Here is a 26,192-nt window from a genome sequence, read left to right on the forward strand (position 1 = left end):
TTATGACGACGACGACGTACAAAAAACAGCAGGTTTTTTCCATAAGTGGCATCAAATTAAAACAAAATACAAAATCCAGAAAAAAGTGATACTTTTATTGACCAACTCAAATGCACAAAACACATAATGTAAACAACTGAAGGTTTTGTGGATGTTTAAATTTCATATGCAACTCCTTTTCATAGAATCATCGAGTTGGAAGAGACCGCAAGGGCCATCCAGTCCAACCCCCTGTCATGCAGGAAATCTCAATCAAAGCATCCCCGACAGATGGCCATCCAGCCTCTGTTTAAAGACCTCAAGGGAAGGAGACTCCACTACACTCCAAGGGAGTGTGTTCCATTGTTGAACAGACCTTGTTTTTTGTGGGTTTTTCGGGCTATGTAGCCATGTTCTACAAGAGTTTATTTCTGATGTTTCGGCAGCATCTATGGCTGGCATCTTCAGAGAATGCTCTTCCATGCCAGCATTCTCTGAAGATGCCAGCCACAGATGCTGGCAAAACATCAAGAATAAATTCTTGTAGAACATAGCCACATAACCTGAAAAACCCACAAAAAACTCTGAATGCCGGCCATGAAAGCCTTTGACTTCACATTCTTTTATTTTGCTGAATGGCCAACATGGCTACTCCTGAATATATTTCCTAGGTTCAAATTGGTGCTCAGCCATCAAGTACATTTGGTGACTCTGTACCAATTACTATCTTTCATTCTTATTAATCTCTCACCCAAACATACAGTTATTATGAGGATATAAGGGAGGGAAAACTTGTGTGCTCTCCTGGGCTCCTTGAAAGAAGGGTTGGGACAAAAATGAAACTATCACAATAGGAAACTTTTTCTGGTGGGACAGCCATCAGAGAACAGAAGCCCTGGGCATTTATAAATCTCACCATCTCAGAATGTACATTTTGAAGGAATTTAGGTACAGTTTTTCCATTGCATCTGGCACACATCATAGTACTGTACAGTAGATAAGTTACTTTAAAACTGCACATTAACCTTCTGCATTTGATAGCATTAATTACTCAAATTAATTGTAATTCTACCGTTCAATAAACCTACTAAACGTTCTGTCCTTGGTTTGCTTCTGCCAAATGAACCCTGTTGACTCCAGCAGAACTCTGCTGGCAATAAATGCAATTCCAGCCTCCATGAAATTCAAATTAACTTTTGTAACTCAGTTTTTCACATTTACAACTGTAAACAAAGTACGTGTCTAGGAACTATTTAAAGAAACCAATATATTAATTAAAAGAGTCAAACTGAAAACACCAAACACTCTCCCAAACACATAAAGTGGACATATAATGTTACAGGAGAAGTCATCACCTCCATGGTAATGTCAACAACTGTCAATATTCCTCTTTTTGGATCATTCAGTGTCTACTTTGGCCCTTAAACTAAGCAATATGAAGCTGGAAAGAAAAGGGAATCCACTAGCTAGAAATGTAATGCAAAAATGCAAGCCTATACCAAGTTCTAAAATACCCAATACAAACCAAAAGAACAAAAATTTCTAGGCTACAAAAATGTTACTAATTTTTTTAGATCCATACTGCAGAACCACCATGTCATGGGAAGTTCACACATCATATTGAAAATCTATGCTTGCATCAACCCAATAATAAAATGAATGCTGGGTATGACAGGTTGATAACCTGGAATGGCATCTCTGGAAGTCTTAAAGAAATAGAGGAAGTTGATGTAATGGTAAATATATTAGGTGTTGGTTGAGAAACCATGTGGAATAAAACTGCCCTGAAAAATATTTTGGTTTTCATAAGACAGTGTCCTCTTAAGCTGACAAATATGTGGCATCTGATGCCAGTAAAATTATACTATATTAGTGAAAAAGCTCATGCTATCAGAAGCCATATGTTGGCTCCTAACATAGGACTCTGATTAGCCCTCTCATCAATATTTAAAGGAACAAATACAGTGCAAAAAGATCTTTCTATTAGTGATGGCTAAAATACAGAACATGAAACACCAGAGAATGCCCTCAGTATACACAACAGAAAGTTGCTTTAAAATTTAGAGCAGCACTCTTGCAGAAAAGTACCTGTATCGAAACAAGCAGGACAGGTTTCTGGTGATATAGTCATTTCAGTGTCCATTAATTTATTTTATCACTATAAATGCCTCACATCCCAGCTCATTTTTGACTGAAAAAATGAGCTGAGATGTCACTAGCTAGAAACTAGTGACAAACCAACAAGATTAAGGAATATACTTATTTAATGTTACATCTCTAAATTCATAATTATCTTTGCACACTGATTGTACTGCACCTGATCCTTCAATTTTCAGAAATGCATATTCAAAGCATAGCGATTCTATTTTGGTTGATGTTAATGGTCAAACTATACACAAAAAACCTGCATAAAAATGCTCTAAAGAAAGAAATTCTCTGACTTGCTGGTTGTGCCTTGGAAAGACCCTTACATGCACACAAAGAGCTCCTAAGGGCTCAGCTTAAATATCTGATTTAAGAATATACAAAAATACAGAGAAGCCTACTGTAGCAAACTCACAAATCAACTAAAGCAACACTCTGTTCATCCCGCAGTCATCCAGTTTCTTACAGTATAAGAAACAAGCAGGACTTGCTGTTATAGCAAATTCTCATTTAACTCTATGTATTGTGATGATATACTTCTTCCTCAGTCAAGAACTTCCCTCCAAACAGGACCTCCCAACCAGTATATGAAGACACAACATCACAACTGTTGCTACCAGAAGCAGCATTGTAGAAGGGCACTCCTGGGCAAGAGATCCATGCCAGACTAGAGATTATTTCCTTGTATTGTGTATACAACTGAAATTTTAACCTTTATGAAGGTCTTGGAACACCAACATACTTATTGAAGTCCATCTCAGGTAAAACATTCCCACATCTATCTTAGACAATTTGAGATTTAATTCCACAAATGTAGCTGTTGCATTCTTGAAGCACATGATGGTCTGCTTAGAAATGACAGATGAAGCCATGAATCTAACACCAAAATCTAAGTAAATGGAAAAAAAAAAAAGGGGGGGGTATCACCACTTACCAGTGTGCAGCAAATGGTCGACAAAGGTCTACATGGAAGTTTTTAAGATCTTTAAATCTAATTGCTGCTTCAATATAAACGAATAGTATCCACAGTGATACTGTTGGTAAACACACACCCCTCTCTGTTAGGAGACAGAAAGAAAGCATTATCAACAGATAAAACGAAATCAGAATTCTTAAAATAGTCTTAAGTAATTAATAATACTTTATGCCAGATTAAAAATAAAAAATGCATTGCTCTTTGTCTATTTTAGCTTTTTCCCCTGATACATTAAAGTTTGTGGTGAACTGTGTTCCCTGAAGGCATGAATTGTGAAGGAAATCAGACCAGGCCTTTTTGATTTGTCATGCTCTCTCAGGCTCTTCCACTCCCTGTGAATTAGCAACATTCCCCAAAATAACTAGAAGGGAAATGGGATTTTCCAACAATAATGTTTTGTTGAGCTATTTGTGTTATAATCCAAATTATTATGGAGTGAGCAGGTCTTCAATGGGCAATTCACACATTTCAAAAACTTATTCTTAGCAGATATAAAAACTGATTTATTGGTAGGGAACAACACAGCTCCCGTTAGTTAGGGACATTTGAGCACTTGGTGTCTTTTTCTAAGTGCAGGCATGTACTGAATTCACTGACTAGCTTTCACATGCGGCTTGTTATTGTTGTATGCTCTCAAGTTGTTTCCAAGTCATGGTGACCCTAAGGTGAGCCTTTCATGGCGTTTTCTTGGCAACTTGTTCATCGGGGGTAGCCTTTGTCTTCCTCTGAGGCTGAGAGAGTGTGACTTGCCCAAGGTCACCCAGTGGTTGAGTGTGAATTCTAACCCGCATCTCCAGCCATCAAGCCACTACATCACACTGGCTTTCTTCTTCATACAGAACCAACAGTTAAAAAAGTAGAACTCCACAAGCACAGTGGGTTACCCTGGCAAACTGTTGCTAACTTGCTAAATTGAAAAGCATGTCAAACTGGGATCTTCTTGCTTCCCAATTTTCACTCCTAAATGTTTCAAACAAAATATAGAAGTTTCTGCCTTCTAATTTTTCTCATTTTGGAGCGTTCATTGGCTAAACTCAATCATTCTACCCATGAGCTATGCTTCTAAGTCAAAACCATTTTTTGAAAAACTTGTTATACAGATGCCAACTGTTGAATGAGCTAGCACTGCCTCTTAAATCTCAGTCTTTGGGATGCTGAAATCTGGCAACCTTGAAAACACACATTAACAAGTTAAGACTGTAATCTGTATTTTTGGACAGAAGGTTAATCTAACTGTCACACCGGTAAATATAACCAAGAGGCATAACTGAGTGCCTTGCTCTATGATTCACATTCAATAAACTAAATGTAACAATTAAGATAGCCTACCTGTGTGCCAGACATACTGTACCCAAACATATGTGCTGGCAGCAAAGAAGAGCCACTGTATTGGTATGAAGAGCAAGCATATGATATTTGATGTGAATGCTACACAAACAAAAAATACTGAAAAGGCCTAAAGAAAAAGAGGGGGAAAGGGGGGGGGGAGAGGAAAAATGTGTTACTTATTAAAATATTTTTTTTATTCAAACAGTGCATAGCAATTGCTTCTTATTTAAGCTTTTTATATGCATTATGAAGGAAACCACATAAAATGCACATTAATAATTAAGCAAAACAGTAACTAACTTACTAATATTACTTTTAGTACTATTTTTGGAAGAGGGCTTTTTTGTATGTAGATTAGTATCAACAATTCCTCTTAGGCTTCTTTCATAACATGAAGTTATAATACTTTGAAGCAGTATCAGCTTAACTGCCATGGCTCCTGCCTATGGAATCCTGGGCTTTATAGTTTTATGAGGAGCTTAGAATTTTCTGCCAGAGAACAGTAGCGCCTCACCGATCTACAATCCCAGGATTTTGTAGGATGTAGTCAAGGCAATTATAGTGGAATCAAAGTGCTACAACTGCATATTATGAAAGAAATCTCTCTTTTTGCATACCAGATCAATTTCACAATGCAGATCAAGCATTACTTTGATACTGTATATAGTATTTTATAAAATTTCTTTCACCAGGCACAAACTGTTTAGTTCAAATTCTGTCTCAGCCAAGAGCTCACGATACAAACTTAAAATCTGCAATACAGGGACAATATTAATGGCTTAGCTTAGCTGTCAAAGCTTTTAGGAGAATTGCTGAAATTGTATGAAGTCCTCTGTCACCATCAAAAGCATGCTTAGAGAGACCTAGTAAATACTATGGGTAAGTAAATGGGATTGTGCTGTAGTTCTAATAATACCTTCATCTCCATGAGGTAGCATACTATTTTTATGTTACACTTGCAGAACACAAAGCAAAACTTGATCAAAGGTCACCCACTGTTGTGTAAGCAGCAATGTGAATTCAGATCCAACACTTGTATCTGCCAAATCAATGTGGTATTTGACTACGCTTTACTTTTTTTATGATGGGTTGTAACATGAGAAACACTGCTTTTTGATACCAACTCAGTATTACAACTCAATATTAGCTAAGACCTCATTATGTGGGGGCAAAAATTACAATGGAATATTAGCTGACAGGCAGCAAACTTATTTTTATTCTTAAACCTGTTGCATATTATTCAGAGTTCTTCAACTTCCCACTTGATCCATGGGTTAGGATCCAAAAAGATGCTCACACAGTATGACTTTTCTCTCCTTTCAGCTGCTTGTACTTTTTGAAAAGTGGCTTTTGAATGCTGGGGGAATTTTCAGAGCATCCTCCAGGACACTGTAAGGCAGTGGTGGCCATCTGCACTGGCCTGGCAGGAGACCTTGGGGGGCTGCACTCCACTGCTGCTACATAGCAATAATGCATAGGCACCAAAACACTTTGGACCTGTGCACTTAGGGATGCACATTGCACAGGTGCACACTGGACCCTGGGATCCAATGAAAAACTTTTAATCAATGCTATTTATTGTAATGCTACAAATTTTAAAAGAAAATAAAGTCACTTCTGTTATACATACCAATCCCTGGTATCTGAAGGAATCATAAACACTCCTGATGAAAAGCCAGAATGGCCACAGATATTCAAATCTGAATTCCAAAACAAAATCAGCCAGTAACACAAGGGCCCAAACTACCAGGAATTTCAGGTACAGAAAAGTACTGAAAGAGAGAAAATTACAAAATAGTAATTTAGTATACATATAGAAAAGCAAAGCATTCAAACATATTTTGCTGATTCAAAATAAGTACACTGGAACAGCAGTATTACTAAATTAAGAGGGAATTTTGAAATAAAAAGTCAGAATGAATTGAAAATCATACTACATTGTGTCCAGGTTAAATGCAAGCTGTAACACAAAGGCCAACAAAGGCATGTGCTTTCAGGTAACCATCTATGTTTAACTAGAATAAAAGGTATTTTTATGAAGCAGAGCAAAATGTTTGCTCGTTGTCAAAAAAGATATCATACCATTACTTTCCTCTAGAGCAACAGTTCTCAGGGTGTGGTCTTTCAGAGGTTTCTGACTTGAACTCCCAGAATCCCTAACCATTGGCCATGCTGGGTAGGCCTTCTGGGAACTGCAGCCCAAAACATATGGCAGACAAAAGACTGAGAACCACAGCTCCAGAGAAAAGAAGGCAGCAGTTTTGACTGTCAGCTATTTATAATTTAAAAGAAGCATTTTTGCCACAGTTATAGATTATGATTTACAGTTCCATGGTATTAGTTCACAAGGCTCGTGTAATTTTATGTTGCACAAAATTTGCAGACTTACTGAACTTTCACCACTATTTGAATATCATCTATGATACAGAAAATGATTCTGCTGAAGTGCAAAAGTAACAAGGCAGTATGCAGTCACATAGGCCCGGTCCAGACGGGCGCAATAGGGTGCCCTCGTCACGTGCGAGGGGCGGCGCTTCTAGACGTCCCTCGCACCTGACTAGGGTGTCAAAATGGCGGCGCCCTATACAGATGGGCGCTGCTATCATTATATAACCGACGCCTAGCATCCGCACATCACAGCGCTATTGTGACGTCATGAGTGCGCCATTGGTGCACTGCGGCATCATAATGGTGCCACAAGAAGAACCCGCTTTATGCGGGTTCTTCTTGGTCCACAGGGATGTCCCACAGTCTGGAGGCTGCGGCTTCCCCATGGATCAAAGCTGGGTGCCGGGAGACCGTCCTTTTTGGATGGTCTGTCCTGTGCCATAGTTAAGAATCAGCCAGTACTTAATCTCAGTTCTCATAAAATAGAATTAAGTTGGTGTGAACGGCACATCTGCAATACTACTCTGATTCATACCTGCAATGAAGAGCAAGTGAGAAAAGATGCTAATGTGAAAAGGTGCTTAGCTGGGTGGTAGGAAATACACACAACTTTATTTCATTAAGATGCACACTTAAGAGGGAGGATATAATTCAAAGTAGCAACTCCTGTTTACCAGATGTAAAGTAATTGCCCTCAAGCCACCTGTTGATTTATCGAGACCCCATAAATTTTACACTGTTTTCTTAGGCAAGGAATACTCAGAGGTGATTTACCATGACCTTCCTGTGAAATATGGCCTATAGCATGTGGTACCTTGGCAGTTCTCCATCCAAGTACTAACCAAGCCTGACCCTGCTTACTTTCCAAGATCAGCCAGGATCTGGTGTCTTAACAGCAAATAACGAATTTCTAATATAAGATACCACTGTGCTAGTTACCAACACACCTGATTTCATTAGGTATGTCATGAGCCTTGCGTTCTATTAGCAAATGCCAGAACTCATAGACATGGGCGGGGGGGGGGGGAACTGAATATCAGAACTTGCCCATTTTTAAATATGGAATATTATATATGGCTCGCCTGTTCTTCAGGAGTTCACAGACAAAAACAAATACACTGTAATGATCCCTAGCAGGTATAGCTAATTGTCAGGGATAGGTGGAACAACTGTCCTTATGTCACTCATCCCTGGGTTAGAGCACTGGATTAGGATTTGAGAGATCCAGGTTTACGTTCCCACTCTGCTATGGAACTCATTAAGTGACCTTGGGCTGGCTCAAGACAGGATACAAATCTATCTAGCAAATATTATTACTTTAGTAGCAACAGGAGTGGTACCAGCTTCCTTGGAGGAGGCAGAGATTCAGTCCTAACCTGGATGTGGAAGTTAAACACTTTACACCAATAATCAACATTTCCTTTCTTGGCAAAGCATTCAAGTAAGTGGTTGCTAGGCAACATATTTCTTGGAACTATTTATTTCATGTGCCATAGAGAACGGACTTTAGTGAAAATAGTATTCAGGCAATGAAGACAAGCTGTTTGTTGCATGCCTTTCCGATTTATGGTGACCCTAAGGTGAGCATATCACTGGGTTTTCTTGGGAAAATGTGCACAGAGAGGGTTTGTCATGACCTTCCTTTAAGACTAAGAGAGTGTGACTTGCCTAAGGCAATAATGTCTGGTAAGGTAGGAAGTGAAGAGCCAGTGCAATGTGGGGGTTTGAGGGCTGGACTACGGCTCTGGAGATCTGGGTTCAATGCCCTGCTTGGCCATGGGAAACCACTTGGTGACTTTGGGAGAGTTGCACACTCTCATCCCCAGAAGCCCCCATGATAGAATTGCCTTAAGGTCCTCAGGTGAGAAACAACTTCAAGGCACATAACAACAACAACAACAAAGGCGGAAGGAAGTTGGAAAAGAGGAAGTCCCCAATACAGGTGAACAGACCAAATCAAGGAAGTCACAGCCCTGAGTCTGGAAAACATGAGCAGGGTTGATGATGACAGGGTGACTTGGAGGTCTCTCATTCATAGGGTCTCTTCTACCCCTTTCCCCTCATTTTAGATTGTTACATACTATATCTCCAAGCTTTTCATTAAGCCTACTAGAAAGGAAGAGTAAAATGTTTTGTGTAAGGAGGAACTCAGTTTATCGATCATCAGAAGGTGCCAATGTGCAAATGTTTGGGAAGAGCAGGTGGTTATCTTAGTGCCAAACAGCCAGAGCCTAAGGTATTTGCATTGGATCTATGTAACTCTTAACATTGTTTTGTTTAAACAATCACATATTTGCTGGAGAATGATCTTGTCATAATGATCCTTGGACAAATGTAGCCCACTTCTTTCATTCAGGTTCCATTTACATACATAGAGCATTTGTTCTAGAATCATAGAATCATAGAGTTGGAAGAGACCACAAGGGCCATCCAGTCCAACCCCATTCTGCCATGCAGGAAATCTCAATCAAAGCATCCCTGACAGATGGCCATCCAGCCTCTGCTTAAAGACCTCCAAAGAAGGACACTCCACTACACTCTGAGGAAGGAGTGTATTCCACTGTTGAACAGCCCTGACTGTCAGGAAGTTCTTCCTAATGTTGAGGTGGAATCTCTTTTCCTGCAGCTTGCATCCATTGCTCCAGGTCCTGTTCTCTGGAGCAGCAGAAAACAAGCTTGCTCCATCCTCAATATGACATCCCTTCAAATATTTAAACAGGGCTATCATATCACCTCTTAACCTTCTCTTCTCCAGGCTAAACATCCCCAGCTCCCTAAGTCGTTCCTCATACAGGATGGTTTCCAGACCCTTCACCATTTTAGTCGCCCTCCTTTGGACACGCTCCAGTTTTTCAATGCCCTTTTTGAATTGTGGTGTCCAGAACTGGACACAATATTCCAGGTGGGGCCTGACCAAAGCAGAGTAGAGTGGCACTATTACTTCTCTTGATCTAGACACTATACTTTTATTGATGCAGCCTAAAATTGCATTGGCCTTTTTAGCTGCCGCATCAGCTAAATCCACTAAAACAGCTGTTACCTTGCTACAGTATAAGCAGGCAGTGAAACGTATTTGATAAAGTTGGTAACGCTATGAAGTGCATGGTCCAGGATGGATGTAATATTCCTGCTTTCTTAAATGGCGTTGTGTGATTTGGAGGGGCCACAGGGTCACTCACTTCTCACAAACCCACCCAGCTGTACTTTCAAGGTGTACAGTATTTTAAATATAGTAAAACATACCACAAGTTATCTTTGCTGCCAGTTTGGAAAGGATATCCACTATAGTTATGAGGGTAATCCTGGTAATGTTCAAGTAATGTATTGGCTAAAGAAAACTCTGGAAAGAAGGATCAAATTCTGCAGTTTGCTCCTGCTGTGTTTCAGTAGAACAGGCCTCTTTAATCATCAGTCTAATGTCACTTGAAGACTTTTGTCTGCCTACTTATTTAACAGTGCAATAAAAAAAGTGGGGGGAAGAGTGAATGAAAGACAGGTAGAAGAAAATAAATAAACATATCAGGAATGCTAAAAAGGAGATTGAAAAAGGCCACTTGCATCTTCAGGAATACAATACTAGGAAGCCTGCCTGAGGAAGTGCAAGGAATCTTTGCAAGAGAACATGAAGAGAAGCATCAAATGAAGATTTCAAATGACCAAGAAATCAACCACTTAAGAAATGAGCCTGCAATTATATCTACTCACAGTTCAATAGGCCACTACAGTGAGAACTAGCTCCTTAGGGCATGAAAACAGGCTTAAGTTGAGTTAAAAGACTGATTTGCTTGTTTGTTAGTGACACTTAATATTGTTACACACGCTAACCCAGGAGTAGGCAACCTTTTTGAGCCGGGGGCCGGGTTGCTGTCCCTCAGACAACTGGGGGGCCGAAGCCAAAAAATAAATAAGTAAATAATTTTTTAAAAATTTTAAATAATTAATAAACCGGGACAAATGTAGGACAAAATTTTCAAATGGTGGACACTTTTTTTTAAAAAAGTGGAGGACACGTGAAAAAATTTGCTGATTTAAAAAAAATGTTAATATAAATGCATGTTTCTGAGGCTTCTATAGACAATTGCCCCTGTGTGCGAGAGGCCAAAGGCCCCGGCGGCAATCAGCGGCAGGACCGGGCTGGGGCCGGTTCCAAGGCCTCGCCAGGCCGCATCCGGCCCGCGGGCCGCAGGTTGCCTACCCCTGCTCTAACCTAACTAAATTAACGCGAAAATCCTTCCCTGAGTAGACTGCCATTTCTGTCACAGGAATCAGTCATACTCCACTGCAAAGCAGACACACTGAACAGCAGCACTTTCTTCTACAGGCCCAGCACCAACTGCCCTTCCCAGCAGCTACAAAGGATGAATCAGAAACAGAGCCTTCAGAGGCAGGCCTAGTACCAACTGCCCTTTGGGCAGCTACAAAGGATGAACCAGAAACGGAGCCTTCAGAGGCAGGCCTAGTACCAACTGCCCTTTGGGCAGCTACAAAGGATGAACCAGAAACGGAGCCTTCAGAGGCAGGCCTAGTACCAACTGCCCTTCCCAGCAGCAACAAAGGAGGAGCCCTTCCCCTCAGTGGTGGCGCGGGGGGAGAACTTTGGGTGCAGCTTTAAAGCCAAGCCCCAGACCATCTTCCCCTTGTGTTTTTTAGGTCAATTGGTTTGCGAATTCTGGGACTAATAAAGCAGCTAATCAGATAGATTTCAATAGGAGAGAATCAGTAAAGGAAGCACTGGGACCGGCAATCGAGGTTGTGTAGGGCAGAGGAAGATATGGTAACAACAATGTGAAATTTTGTTACAAAGGAAGGCGGGCTCAATTTCTGAAAGCGATCCCGCCTTCAGTTCACAAAAAAGGTGTCAAGACAGATCTCTTCCGGTAGGCCTTCCCAGAATAGTTCAATCTAATTTTTGTATTCTCCCTACTTTATGTAACCACTGCCTCTACTAGAAAATTACTGTCATTTTAACAGGTTGAATTTTTAAACTGTATTTTATTTAATCCTGTTTTAAAGCGGGGGAGGGGGGGTCAATTTATTTATTGAGAGTATGTATTATTCCAATATATTCTAGTCATGTAAGCTGCCTTGATTGCTGCAGCAGAAAGACGGGGTATAAGAATAAAGGTTATTATTATTATTTGCATGCAGTAGTTGCTTCAGCTTATGGGCTTTGGAGCTTACAATTCTCCAGAGACAGTACTCCTTTTTTCATTCTCTGCTGCTGTTTCTGTACCTCTGCAACTCTGCCTTTTGTAGTTTCTTTAAAATAATATCAATAACATATGTAATATTTTTATTGTGGGTTATTGCTGATGGGGTGAGAATGGCTTTTCGTTAATATTTTAAAATAAAAATTCTTATTCCACATATACTTCCTCTGTGTGTGTATTTCTTTTTAACCTCCCTCATTCCTTTTCAGTGGGTGGATGAGAGTTTGACAGAATTCACACAGCTGCTTCATTCTCTTCCAAGTTCAAAATAAGGATCAGGGAGCTAAAACAAAAAATGGGATTTTTCACCCTCATTCTTGTAAGACTTTGAGTGCAGTAAAATAAATTTAAATGTCAACTTAGAAATGAAGTGTAATAAATATCCCCTTTTCAACACAGACATAATCTTTTTTGCGCTTTTTAATATAATGATGGGCATGGTCTCATCTAATATACTCCCTAAAGTGGCCGGTAGTGGCCTCTAGAAGCTCACAAGCAAGGCATGAAGATTACATCCATCCCTTTTTGGCACCAAACATCTAGTACTCGTATATATGCTACCTGTAAATATGGAGATTTCATTCTCAGCTATTATAGTAGATCACATCTCTATGAATTTGTTTAATCCTTTTTTTAAAAGTGATCTAATACAGTGGACTACACTACTGAACTACCTAAATTAATTATATATTGTATGATGAAGTAGTTCTGGCTAGTATGTCCTTAATCTACTGAAAAATCCATTCTTTGCATGTTTCTGAGTTCTATTATGTCCCACGTTCTATAATTTGTAGTAATCAAAAAGTATATCTGCATCTACTCTCCCCGCTCTACTCACAGTTTTATAAAAGCTCCATCATGTCCCATTACAGCAATGTCCAGTCCTCGAGGCTACTGTCTCAATACAGAATATACACTTCATTGCATAGTTACTAAAGGGAGGGGAAAACTTAAGCGGGGTACAGACCGCCAGAAAGATGCACCGGGGAGGCGCCTCTCTTTGCTCCGCAGCAGCGCCACAGCAACCAAACTGCACGACGTTGCTGCACAATAACAAAAGAGCATTTAAAAGTGGCTCCTTTTTGTGGAGCAGTTGCGCCGCTGCAAACCTACAAAGACATCCTGATGGCGTCGCAGCTGTACAGCGCTGTTTGGACGCTGCACAGCTGAGACATCGTAGCCGTGCGTGCCATGTGGGTGGTGCTGCGCAGCTGCGACGCCCTCATCACATGCTAGGGTTGCGGGACGTGTGCAAGCACCGCCTTGAGGCAACCCTAGCATGTCATGGGTGTGCTGCAAAGGGCCCATCTGTACAGGGCCACACATAAGAATGGAAATATTGATCAGAACAATGATGACTCAAAACAAAAACAATCAGCCTTAATTCCATGTGGAAAACTGAGATTTAATAACTAACACGGTCCAACAGAAATCACATTTAAATACCATTCTGTGTATTAATACAATATGAATATTTTAATTTCTTCCCAGATTTTATTTTATAGGAAATGAGACGAGAGGGTCTGCTAAAAGTTTAACTTTATTCTCTTTCCTAACCCTAAATGTCTCCTTTGCTCAGTTAGAGTTCTTATTTTTCAGCACTTCCATATAGCTCATGAACTTTAGTCTAGGATTTATTTATTTATTTGCATAGTTTTTATCCTATCTGTCTCTCTGAGGAAGGAGAGCAAAGCCATAATCTCTTTCCATTTATCACCTGCAACTCTTGCCAGGCAACAGAGTGAAACCTGTGATAAAGTGTGAAGTAAAGAATTAGAGATGCCACACCTGATGTTAGCATTTCAGATATGAAGCTGAAGCATGAATATGTTTGCTAACTGCCTCCTTTCTTACATGAGGCATTTGCTTAGTAAGTAACATCCTGGTTTTTAGCAAGATATATTTTGCTATACATCTATGGGGTGAAGCAGACAGGCCAAAAGGAGTGGCCAGAGGCCTCTCCGGCTGCAATTGGCCCAGGACCATGGTGATTGCATGGCCCACTGTCAAAGCGGCTGCCACTGTGATCACAAATGGGCAGCTGGCAGGAGCGGATTTAATCCGCTCCTAAAAGGCCATGTTCTGTTCCCTTGCTGCATCCTCAGCACGGCTTCTGGTCATGCGTCGTCTAAACGCAACACCCCCAAAACAGACAGAAGCTGCATTATTTGGCCTGTCTGTTTTGGGCCTATGTTAAGTATTGTTTGCATGACTCTGTAAAGCCTGGATTAGAAACCACAAATTAGTTCACACCAAGGAGGGAGGGCATAAGCACAACCCATATTCATCTAGGACGAACCATGAATTGGCCGAATAACTGAACTAATCCAGCAAGCGTTAGAAGTAAATAAGAAAAGCTTTCAAGATGTTCACAGATCAATGAATTGCATTCTGGTACTATATGCCAGAGGGATAGACTCAGAGGGGTCAGGGGTATGGATTTGCAGGAACTAAGCAGTGCAGTGGAAAATAGAGGATTTGGAGATGTCTCATCCACAGGGTCATCATGAATTGAGGGTGGCTCAAGGGCACTTAACTAAAACATAATGGTACTGTATATGCATACCAAGATGGCAGTGGAGAGGCTGGGGGTGTTTGTTGTGGCTCTCTAAAATTATCTTAAAGATAAGGACCTTGGAGCTTGAAGTTGAACTGGTAAACTTCCATAAAGTTTTTCATGGTAATTAACTCCCTATAATATTGAGGACTGATTTGTCAGTGAGAAACTGGAAATGGAAATTTTATATTTTGAAAACATAGACCTGAAATCCTTCTCACTCTTTCCACCATGCCCTACTGGACTCATGTGGTAAGCACTTTGAACTTTAACTAAGTGAATTCACTGAAGCACTGGACAAGTGGTTGTGGTTATAGAAATGACAAAGTAATTAGCTGTCAACATAAACACCTATTTTATAATGACAAAAGGCAATATACCGAAAAACATAGTAGGGTATTACTTTAGCATTACAAAGAGGTATATCTAATATGAATAAAATGACCACACTTGTTATCCTGACCTGAGGCTCCTTTGGCAGGGTAGAATATTCCTCCTACACTCAGTTATTGCTAAAGTATATGCTGGATGTTGTAGGTTGCATGTTACTGATGACACCAGTCCATAAGCTAGGAACTGTAGTAGATAAGTTGCTAATTCAGAGTACTGGAGTTGAACCAGATCAGTTAGAGACTTCCCAGTTTTCAAGCCTAGGGAAAAAATGAAACTGAAAAATGAAATTAGCTTTTTCAGAAATTAGAATTGGCTGGTAATATCCTATTGCACAAAGCTCACTGGCAATATGCTTATGTAATCTTTCAAACAGCAAATTACAGGAGCTGTTAATTCTCATTTTTATTTAAATATCTGCCTTTAGGATAGGTTAAAAACAGATGCATATGTAGCATGTATGGTAATATAGATAATAACAGCTATCCAATTGAGTCCTGTTACCTGCTCTGAACAAAAATTACTATGACAGTACCAAAATATACTAAGGGGGAATAAAATAAATGTATGTGTGCATGCTACTTCAGAAAAACTTTCTCATCTCTCTTACATTATGCTAGCGTAAGAGGTGCTTATTCAGTAGCACATAAATGTTCCTGAGCAGCAGGTCTGATTAGATAAAACTCCTCTTGGGATAAAACTATCCAAGAGGTCAGAGGAGATAAAATACTCGTGCAGTAAAGCAGTTTATGAAGAGATACTACTCACAATGCTGGTGTAACAGAATATTGTAATGAATTTCATTTCCAGTCTTCAACTAAAAATAAGGCAAAGTAAGACTAAGATTGAATGTGGTTTTTATAATGTATGCCCCCTGCTGTAAATAAAAAGGAGACAAGAAAAACATCTGGATGTTTTTAACATAAAAAGCATAATCAACTACATTACATAGGAATCTGCTCTACGGTGACTTCTTGCATACCACCTAAGTCACACATATCATCATAAACAGGAATAGTACAGGAGGAGGATTAACCTTTCCTCTCTATGTATCAAATAGTCCTATATTTCACCATGTAAGTAAGGTCCAAAATACACTGCAGAGATAATCCAGTTTGAGACAGCTTTAACTGTCCTGGCTGAGTGCTAGGGAGTTCTGGGATCTGTAGTTTTATCAGAGCGCGCTGCTGCCACAGTAAACTACAATTCCCAGAGTTTCCTAGTAGTTAGCCAGGGCAGTTAAAGTGGCCTGAAACTGGATTATTTCTGCAGTGTGTTTTGAATCTAAGACTTTAACTAAGTAAGTAGCCTGTTCTCAACTTTTCGGTGGGCTTTAAAGCATGTCATCTTTATATAAAGAATGTTGCCTTGGGATGCAATATCCTCCATATAAAAAATTGCCAGCACAGGTAAAACTGCTCCCTGCCAACCTGTCAGTTAAATGGAAGAAAGCTGAGGGAAGAGTATTTTCAGGGAGGGGGGAATCAATTGGCAGTCATAGAGGCCATGGTGAGGGTCTCTGAAGAGCACAAATGGCCCATGGACTACACATATATTCCAATTATTTGTTGTTGCTGTTATGTGTCTTCAAGTTATTTCCAACTTAGGGCAACTGTAAGGCAAACCTATTATATGGAGGCTTCTTGGAAAGCTTTGTTCAGAGCTGGGCTACTATTGTTTTTTTCCGAGACTGAGAGAGTGTGACTGAGTAGGGATTCTGGTCTCCCAGATTCCTAGTTCAACACTCGTACCCCATACTGGTTCTCTCTGTCAGCCCATTCTGCCTCAAAATGAAGATGCTATGGGCTCATCCTGGAACTATCTGTATGTAAAACACGTGCAAAGCTAATGTCTCTCTGTTAGTCTGTAAAATCAGTATGTAGAGAGATAGACTCAAGTTTTGTAGACTTGAGTCTACAAAAGCTCATGCTTCTTTCTTTCAGTTAGTCTCAAAGGTGCTACAAGATCTCTCTACATATGTTTTAATGCTTTCTAACATTAACAATTCAAAATTACTAGGATTTGATATGATTTACATTTTTCAATAAAACTATGGGAATTATGGGAGGCTGGAGAAGGTTTAAAAAGGTGAGCAATAAGCTCCTAACACACGTACATACTTATTCTGGATTGATTAATGATTGAAGTCAAGAGGAAAAAAAATCAGTAGGTTTTTATCAATGTAACAAAGACAATGTGGTGCTCAAAGTCTTCAACATCCTTTTGATAAAATATAACCACCTCAATAATCCAAGGTCCAGTTTTGGGATAAGAGCAAACTTTGTTATGAAATAGTTCTTCAGCTACAGACACATTACAGTCCTACCTAACACACAGTAGTTCTTAGCCTCCCACATGTGGTTCTCTTCAGTATATATGCCCCAACTATGCAAGCCGACCCTGTGAAGAAAGACAAATTCTACTAAGACCAACGCCACCTTATACAGAAAGTACCTAAGACAAAATCATTATCCTTGGTGACTTCAATGCCAGAGTAGGAAAGAATTTCGAAGGCTGGAAAGGTGTTTTAGGCAAGCATGGTGTTGGAAACTGTAATGATAACGGATGCCTCCTGCTAGAGTTTTGTGCAGAACAGCAGCTGACTATTACAAACACCATCTTTCAGCAGAAAGATAGCCTGAAGACAACCTGGATGCATCCCCGATCCAAACACTGGCACCTCATTGACTATATCCTAGGGTGCCAGAGAAATATTCGCGATGTCCATCATACCTGAGTGATGCCCAGTGCAGAATGTCAAACAGATCATCGCCTCGTAAGATGCAAACTAAATCTTCATTTTAAGTTCAAACCTAAGAGGGGTGGCATCCTAAAGATGAGACTCCAAGTCAACAATCTTCAACAAACTGCCAACTTCCAGGCAAATTCGCAAACAAAACTTGAAGACCATCCTGTAGACTCTTCTCCTACAGTGCTTTGGCAACATATCAAAAACAGCATCCTGCAATCTGTGGAAGAATCCTTAGGGTTCTCCCTCAAGAAAAACCAAGACTGGTTTGATGAAAACAACCAAGAGATCCATGAGCTGTTGGCAAAGAAGAGTGTGCTCACCAGGCACACCTCGCCCAGCCATCCTGCCATGAAAGAAAAGCAGCCTTTTGCCTTGCATGTAGTCAACTCCAACAAAAACTCAGAGACATTCAGAACAAGTGGTGGATCAATTTAGCAGAAAAGACACAATGTTGTGTAGATCTGGGTGATTCCAGAGGATTTTATGAAGCTCTTAAAGCAGTGTTTGGACCTACATATCAGATCCAAAGCTCCCTATACAGTACAGATGGCCAAACACTAACAACAGATAAAGCTTCCATTCTGAACTGATGGGCTGAACATTTCCAAAGCCTCTTTAGTGCCAAACGAGTAGTCCAAGACTCAGCTATTCAACACATGACACAACAACCAATAAAGAAGGAATTGGACATAGCTCCCACTTTGGAAGAAACCGTTAAGGTCATACAGCAGATGAAAAATGGCAAGGCTGCCGAGATTGATGGAATTCCACCTGAAGTTTGGAAACATGGAGGTCATGCACTCCATGCTAAACTCCACGAGCTTCTTTTGAGTTGCTGGGAAAAAGACAAATTGCCATCAGATCTCCAAGACTAAATAATAAATAAACACTTTTGACCAACAATTAAGGCAATATAACTGTTAGCATTGCCACAAAAATTGTTCTCTGCCAGGCCCAGATGTTAAGTGTGCTTCCAGTAAGATTAGAAAACACTGGACTTTGCATAAGGCTCATGTGGAGGAATACAGTTTAAGAGAGCACAATACGAAAAAAAACCAGAAAATGATCTTTCAACATATAATTCACAATTCTACAGAATCTCTAAGAATTAAATGCAGATTCAGTTTTTCACTCTATTTGCATTTTTTTAAGGCTGTCCTGTGTTTGCGTATAGAATTCAGAGTGAAATGTACATGATCACACCTTTCTGAATTCTGCTGATAGTTTCTTGTAAATCTTGGTCAGTTCTCTCACAGTCAGGGCTAGAAGCCACTCTGCTAACATCCTTTTCGCTCTGCGATAGCTAAAGTGGTCCCTTAGGACTGAGCTGTCCAAAGAATTTAATAAAGACTCTTATATACATTTGTTCAATTGTAACTAGGATGGAAAAGGTTCTCTTCTCTCTTATCACACAGTTCAAAATAGCTCCCCTACTGAGAGGCCTGCATTTAATATATAACTATGATGTTACTATACAAAGATTGTGTCACTTTAAGGCAGGTCAAAAATATGCCCTATCCAACTTGAAAGTGAACAAACCATGAATAACCTGATTACATGCCACATCTCTCTCATACCATGACCTACTGAGCCAGGATAGGTGGAAAGAGAAAGAACATTCAAAACAAACATAAAAATAAACAACCTTCTTTGATAAGTATCAAAGAGGCTAATCCACATCAACCCACCATTCCTGTTTCTAGAAGGGCAACCTGCCAAACAAACACACTTGCAGAAACTGTCACTAAGAAGCATCAAAGCATAGATAAGAATTCCAGTCCAAGTAAAACAAGTCCTAAAAAGAGCATGCTTCAGATTTGGATAATTACACGAAGAAGATGCTTGACATCTGAAAATGACACCAAGGACCAAAGTCCATTAGAATCTCTTCTCATAACAAAGCAGCTATGATGCAGCGCCTAAAATGCATGTGTTCTAAAAAGGTCTTTCAATTAAGTGGCTGGAAATTCTGGAGAATACTTCTAGAAAAATTAGCTGCTATGCAAAGCAAGGTATTTTATCATTTCTGAAGTGTATTCACTTGTCAATGTAGCTATTCCCTAAAACATTTCTTCTAAGCAAAAAAGAAAATGAATATTTTAGAATATAAATATTTCAGTGCCTAACATAAAACACCACATGGAGAATCATAGATGCTGTTTCCACAGTATCTCAAACAACAAACCTCTATCAAGAGAAGTTTTATACAGGTAAGAGGTGATGAACAGACAGCCTGTGTGCTACATCCAGCCTTCCAGTATCTGCCATGTCTGAGATGGTCCAAGTGGTTTTGCTCAGACTGGCAGAGGCACACAGAGGGCCAGTTACATGAGGAGCTTGGTTTCTAACATCAATATCTGGTTCAACCTCAGTCTTCACAGCACTGAATAGATATATGCTTCACAGCCCTCTGCATTATCACAGAAGCGATTGGGAAACTCCTCTCTCTCCAGATATGGGAGACTGAATGGAGGGGAGCACAGCCTGGCTTCAAAGTGGCAACCGACTTGCAGATGTGCTGCATGTAGGGACAGGCACCTAGGATAAAGAAGTTAGCCATCCATAATTTCAGCATAAAGGATTTCAGACTTTAAAAGGGTGTCATATATATAGAAAGAAATAAGTACTCTAAGCACAAAGTGCCCATAAGATGAACTGCTGTCAGCATACTGCACTGGAGATGCCCAGGCAGTGCATTAGTGTTCACCATAAAAGGCTCTTCAGAAGATACTAATATCTATCTCTTATATGTATTTTCTTCTACGTTCTACCCATTATGTATACAGAGCACAAATGAACTATAAATAGTAGCAGTACCATAGCACAGCCTATGATTTTTGACAATCTGCTTTCAGCTTCTTCTTCAAGAATGTTTCGGCTGTAACATTCTTTTTGCTTTGTTCTGATAAGGAAGAAATCCTGAGGTTACCAACATGATCAGTAAATCCCCAATTTGAGCAGTAGGTTAAGAATTTTGTGTCGGTGCCTAAAATGTAACTTGAGGGTCAAATTTAATTCTTTTTAAAAATTATAAAAGTTTCCTTTTGATATACCATGTCTAAGTCAAGTTACTTTAATGTTCTGGAATACAATTTATAGCACAACTGCATGTAATGTTGAAACACTAATTAAATTTTATTTAAAAGATGTTTATAAATACATCTAAAAATGATAATGCCTAGTATGTGGCAATGGTTGCAACAAGTGCCAAGAGGTTACTGGGGTTTCTGGCTTTTCTGCACAAGATGCTCTGGGATAGGATTAACATGTCTGCCTCCCTCTCCAGCATTGCATTATTTACTCCTCATCTCAGAAAAACAGAGTGGAACCTCATATGCACAGACCCTGCCTTATGGGAAGCATGCATCACAGAGACTGGTAGTATCCTTGTCCAAATAGCAGCTATCACAGTTACAATTATCATGCTCTGAAATATTTTTGAACATGTTGTCTACTCTAATACAGTATGTTTAATTTGGGTTTTATTGCTTGTAGCCTTTTATGGTATAGTTTTGATATCAACAGTGTTGATTTTTGTTCTGGAAATCCTCACTGGATTTTCACAATAGTATCATTAGCAAATTGCATGCCCCCCCCCCCCCATTTAAGTTTTGTCCCGAAAGTCTTGGAAACAGAGTAATTCTTAAATAAATAAATAAATAAATAAAATATACCAAGTTAAAGAGCAAGCCATGCATTTGGCTCAGTGTTTCCTGCTGAAAGGATATTCTATACACGCGTATTTTTTAAAATGCCCTGCTTCCATACTTTGACACCGTAGTTTTATTAATAAAAAGTCATCCTGTTAAGCACAGCAGTCAATTTATGCTTTCTTGAACAGGGAAAAATAGGGGTAAATATAAGACAACCTCCTGCTCAAGAAATCCTATGAGTAAGAGCCAGCTTTGGGTTTGTTCCTCTTGAATGACAATACTACACCATTTGCCACTAGGCCATGTAGCAAATTGATTTGCTATACTGAAAGGAGTTGGTGAAATGGGGGTTGGGTGCTGTCACCTGTTTAAAATGAATAATTTCTCTAGGGTACACCCACCTGGCAGCAGATGACAAATCATACAGCCCATCAGCTTAGGTGGAACTAACTTGTCATTTAGCTCTCCCCCTCCCAACACTGTCTTCCACAATCACATTCCATCTGGTCATTTTAGCAAGTTTTACCATTATTTTCTTTACATAGTGCCATCTATGTGTCTTAGTGAGACAGGAGTGAGAAGTTCCAGTCTCAAGGCACTTACAATCTAAAAGAGGCAAAGGGAAGAAAAAAAATCAGAGAGCATATAAATGTGTCAATGGCAATTACATATGCTTATTATTTATTTTATTAGGTTTGAAACCTGTCTTTCTAGCTCACCTCTAATAGAAAAACTTCCAGGGTACCCAGATAACATCTACGGGGCCATTCAGACTACGGGGAGAAAAAACGGTTTTCAAACCGATTCTTGCACGTGAAGTTCATATTCACCCCGAATCCCCCACAAGCGAATCAGTTCCGTTCCATGGCAAATGCCCCTTAGAGCGGGTTAAAAGAAATCGGCGCAAATAGCGTTTCTTTTGAGAAACCCCGGTTCTGTGGAATATGAACTTGCTGCCCGATCATGACCGGGGCAAATTGAGGGAGGGATTTAGGTCAGAGGGTGGGCAAAGGGCAGGGCATTCCCTCCCATCATCAGAAGGGAGGGAGGGAGGGAGGGAGGGAGGAGGAGGAGGAAAGAGCTGAAAAAAAGAGGATTTCCAGGGGGAATTGGGTTGCGGGGCTACGCTGGGGCATGTAGGGAAATCCAGCAACAGCAGAAGCAGCCTCTTCTATTTCTGATAATTTCCCTTTGATGTGTATTTTTTAAAAATTATTTTTGGCAAAAAATATATAGCTATAGAAATATAGCTATAGATCAGGGGTAGGCAACCTGCGGCCCGCGGGCCGGATGCGGCCCGGTGAGGCCTTGGGACCGGCCCCAGCCCGGTCCTGCCGCCAATTGCTGCCGGGGCCTTTGGGGGGCAATTGTCTATAGAAGCCTCAGAAACATGCATTTATATTAACATTTTTTAAAAAATCAGCAATTTTTTTTTGCGTGTCCTCCATTTTTTTTTAAAAAAAGTGTCTTCCATTTGAAAATTTTGTCCTACATCTGTCCCGGTTTATTTATATATTTAATTTTTAAAAATTATTTAATTATTTATTTTTTGGCTTCGGCCCCCCAGTTGTCTGAGGGACAGCAACCCGGCCCCCGGCTCAAAAAGATTGCCTACCCCTGCTATAGGTAGATAGATAGATAGATAGATAGATAGATAGATAGATAGATAGATCGTGAGCAGGAGCAAGGGTCAGTTCAGGGCAGGTCAGGGCGCTATAGCAACAGATGCCTCTGCTATCCAGCAGAGACCTTTTTCCTTTGGATTTTATTTTTTTATTATTATTTTTGGCAAAAAATGTGCATGTTTGTATGTAAAGATATATAGATATACATAGATATATAGATAGATCGTGAGCAGGAGCAAGGGTCAATTCAGGGCAAGTCAGGGCACTACAGCAAGGGATGCCTCTGCTATCCGGCAGAGACCTTTTTCCTTTGGATTTTATTTTTTTATTATTATTTTTGGCAAAAAATGCGCATATTTTTTCCTTTGGAATGACTGCTGCAATGAGAATGAATGGCCTCTTAGAATTCGAATGTAGTGTTGCAACTTGGCAAATTGATACAGCTTTTGCTACTGGCTTCAGGGTTAGCCTATTTTTTCCTTTGGAATGACTGCTGCAATGCTGAATGTTACAATTCGAATGTAATATTGCAACTGGCAAATTGATACAGCTTTTGCTACTGGCTTCAAGATACAGCTTTTGCTACTAAGAGCCCTCCCCCCGACCACCATCTTGAGGGGGAGAGATGAGGCCTGGCCTGGAAAGACTAAGAGCCCTCCCCCCGACCACCATCTTGAGGGGGAGAGACGAGGCCTGGCCTGGAAAGACTAAGAGCCCTCCCCCCGACCACCATCTTGAGGGGGAGAGACGAGGCCTGGCCTGGAAAGACTAAGAGCCCTCCCCCCGACCACCATCTTGAGGGGGAGAGACGAGGCCTGGCCTGGAAAGACTAAGAGCCCTCCCCCCGACCACCATCTTGAGGGGGAGAGACGAGGCCTGGCCTGGAAAGACTAAGAGCCCTTCCCCCGACCACCATCTTGAGGGGGAGAGACGAGGCCTGGCCTGGAAAGACTAAGAGCCCTCCCCCCGACCACCATCTTGAGGGGGAGAGACGAGGCCTGGCCTGGAAAGACTAAGAGCCCTCCCCCCGACCACCATCTTGAGGGGGAGAGACGAGGCCTGGCCTGGAAAGACTAAGAGCCCTCCCCCCGACCACCATCTTGAGGGGGAGAGAGGCCTTGCAATTTTTTGTAATGTATTGCAATTTTTACTGTACACCGCTATGATCATTGCGGAATAGCGGTCTATAAATAAAACTTATTATTATTATTATTATTCAGGGGTAGCCTATTTTTTCCTTTGGAATGACTGCGGCAAAGCGAATGAATGTTAGAAATCGAATGTAATGCTTCTCTTTCCAATTAGGCAAATTGGCAAATTGATACAGCTTTTGCTACTGTCTCTAAGGAATTCAGGGGTAGCCTAGGGAAAGCCACAAAAAAAAAATGCATCCTTTTCTGGCATCCCGAGGTGAGGAATTAATTTTATTGTTGTTGTTGTTGTTGTTATTATTATTATTACTATTATTATTACCTGTGTATGAGGCATTCTGGGGTGCCAAGGGAGTAGGATACAGGCTACAGAGATGGCACAAGCTTTCATTTTGGGGTTGAAAATGGGGCCAAGGGCAGATCATAATCTACAACACTGACCCAAATGCCCACAACACACACACACCCCAGAGGTTTTTAAATTTGACAAATGGTGCCTGGTCCTTTAAAAAAAAAGGGAGGGGTGGAAAGCACACTTCTGATGCCCCTATCAGTGCTGGAAACGTCACCTATGACCATCGCAGAACTAACTTTGATTGACAGCCAGGCACCTTCACCTTAAACCTGAATTTTCCAAGAGGGCATTCATGTTAAAATGCCCCTGACTGGTAGTCAGCACTTGCTTCCGGAGCCCTCCGAATTTGACCAGTTCGTTCCAGAGCAATGCCACCAGTGTGGATGAGGCGTGAATTAGCTACTCCAGGATCTAAATCCTTATATTATGTGTATGGTTGCTAAATTCTGTGTGACTGCAATGAAAATAAGACAAAATCAGACAAAAAATAGTTCCCTATCTTAAATGTGCTATATTATTATTGTTATTATTTTAAATCTGAAAATTTTAACTGAAAAATTGTCACGGGAAATACAATTTATTTTATTTTATTTTGCCTTATAACATTCTATTATATAATTTCTAATGTACTAGGCTCACTCTATAAGGTATTAACAAAATCACAGGAAGGTGAGTATTTTATTACTTTGTGTCACTTTGTAGTTTACTATTGGATCTTTTAACTGTATTTTGCATTCCCCTTTAAAATCTTGCCAGTCACTGACCGAATAAATTGTATGTATGTATGTCTTTCTTGTAAAAAGGGACACATTTTTAGGAAAAAGGAGAAACAACTAACAATAAAATCAAATCAAACAAGCAGAATTAAAACATAAAACAGATTAACTTAAAATACAAGTATAACACAATTAAATCACACAAATAAACCTACCCAATTAACAGTAAAACATGTAAGCAGGCTCCACAATGTTTTTTTTTTGTGTGTGTGCGCCTACAAAACATTGGGTGCTTCATACAGTAACAATAAAATTAATAGATTCACAATTGGAAAAAACATGTCACTTTTATAAATAAGCCTATAAAAGGTCTTACTAACCTGCTCAAAGGCTTGTAGCTTGCACTTTCAGGTTAGGAATCTGTGGTTAGCATGGAAATGAAAGCTACTAACTTGGAAACAGACAAACCCCCAAAGTACCTTCTATCAACTACAGTGGGCTCTTGGTATTTGTTGAGGTTTGGTTCCAGGACCCTCCATAGATATCAAAATCCATAGATACTCAAGTCCCATTATATATGATGGCATAGTAAAATAATGTCCCTTATATAAAATGGCAAAATCAAGGTTTGCTTCTTAGAATTTATATATTTTAAAAATATTTCCAACCGGTGGATATTTGAATCCGTGGATATGGAGGGCTGACTGTACACTGACTGTACATTGGTATACCAGCCTATTTATTCACCAGCATGGCATTTCCAGTCACCAAGAGATATTAACCAAACTGAAGAATACAGCTCTGGCGCAAGTGGTTCTTTGGATCCCAGGTTTCAGATGCATAGGTAATAGTTGCCTGACATAGGTGTCTAAACTTTTTTTCCCAAATGCCTTTAGGCCAGCCTGGCATTTTGACAAAACAGTTGTTTTATAAATAGTTTCATAAATAGTACCCAGCACATACACA

General features: G+C 40.1%; 1 protein-coding gene across 2 annotated transcripts in view; it reads right to left on the bottom strand.

Moving 5' to 3' along the window:
• MACO1 (macoilin 1) overlaps window positions 1–26,192 on the bottom strand; it is a 70,405-nt gene that overhangs the window by 37,154 nt on the left and 7,059 nt on the right. The window contains exons 2-5 of one of the 2 annotated variants that reach the window (XM_089478377.1): window positions 15,048–15,251; window positions 6,060–6,201; window positions 4,430–4,556; window positions 3,059–3,182 (exon numbers count right to left, since the gene is read on the bottom strand). In XM_089478377.1, the coding sequence (XP_089334503.1) occupies window positions 3,059–3,182; window positions 4,430–4,556; window positions 6,060–6,201; window positions 15,048–15,251 (597 nt within the window). The remainder of the gene's footprint in view (window positions 1–3,058; window positions 3,183–4,429; window positions 4,557–6,059; window positions 6,202–15,047; window positions 15,252–26,192) is intronic. The other variant, XM_089478379.1, reaches the window with a different exon arrangement.

This window comes from Sceloporus occidentalis, unplaced genomic scaffold (assembly GCF_023333645.1).
Source record: "Sceloporus occidentalis isolate IW3139 unplaced genomic scaffold, rSceOcc1.0.p SCAF_13, whole genome shotgun sequence".
Taxonomy (NCBI): Eukaryota; Metazoa; Chordata; class Lepidosauria; order Squamata; family Phrynosomatidae; genus Sceloporus; species Sceloporus occidentalis.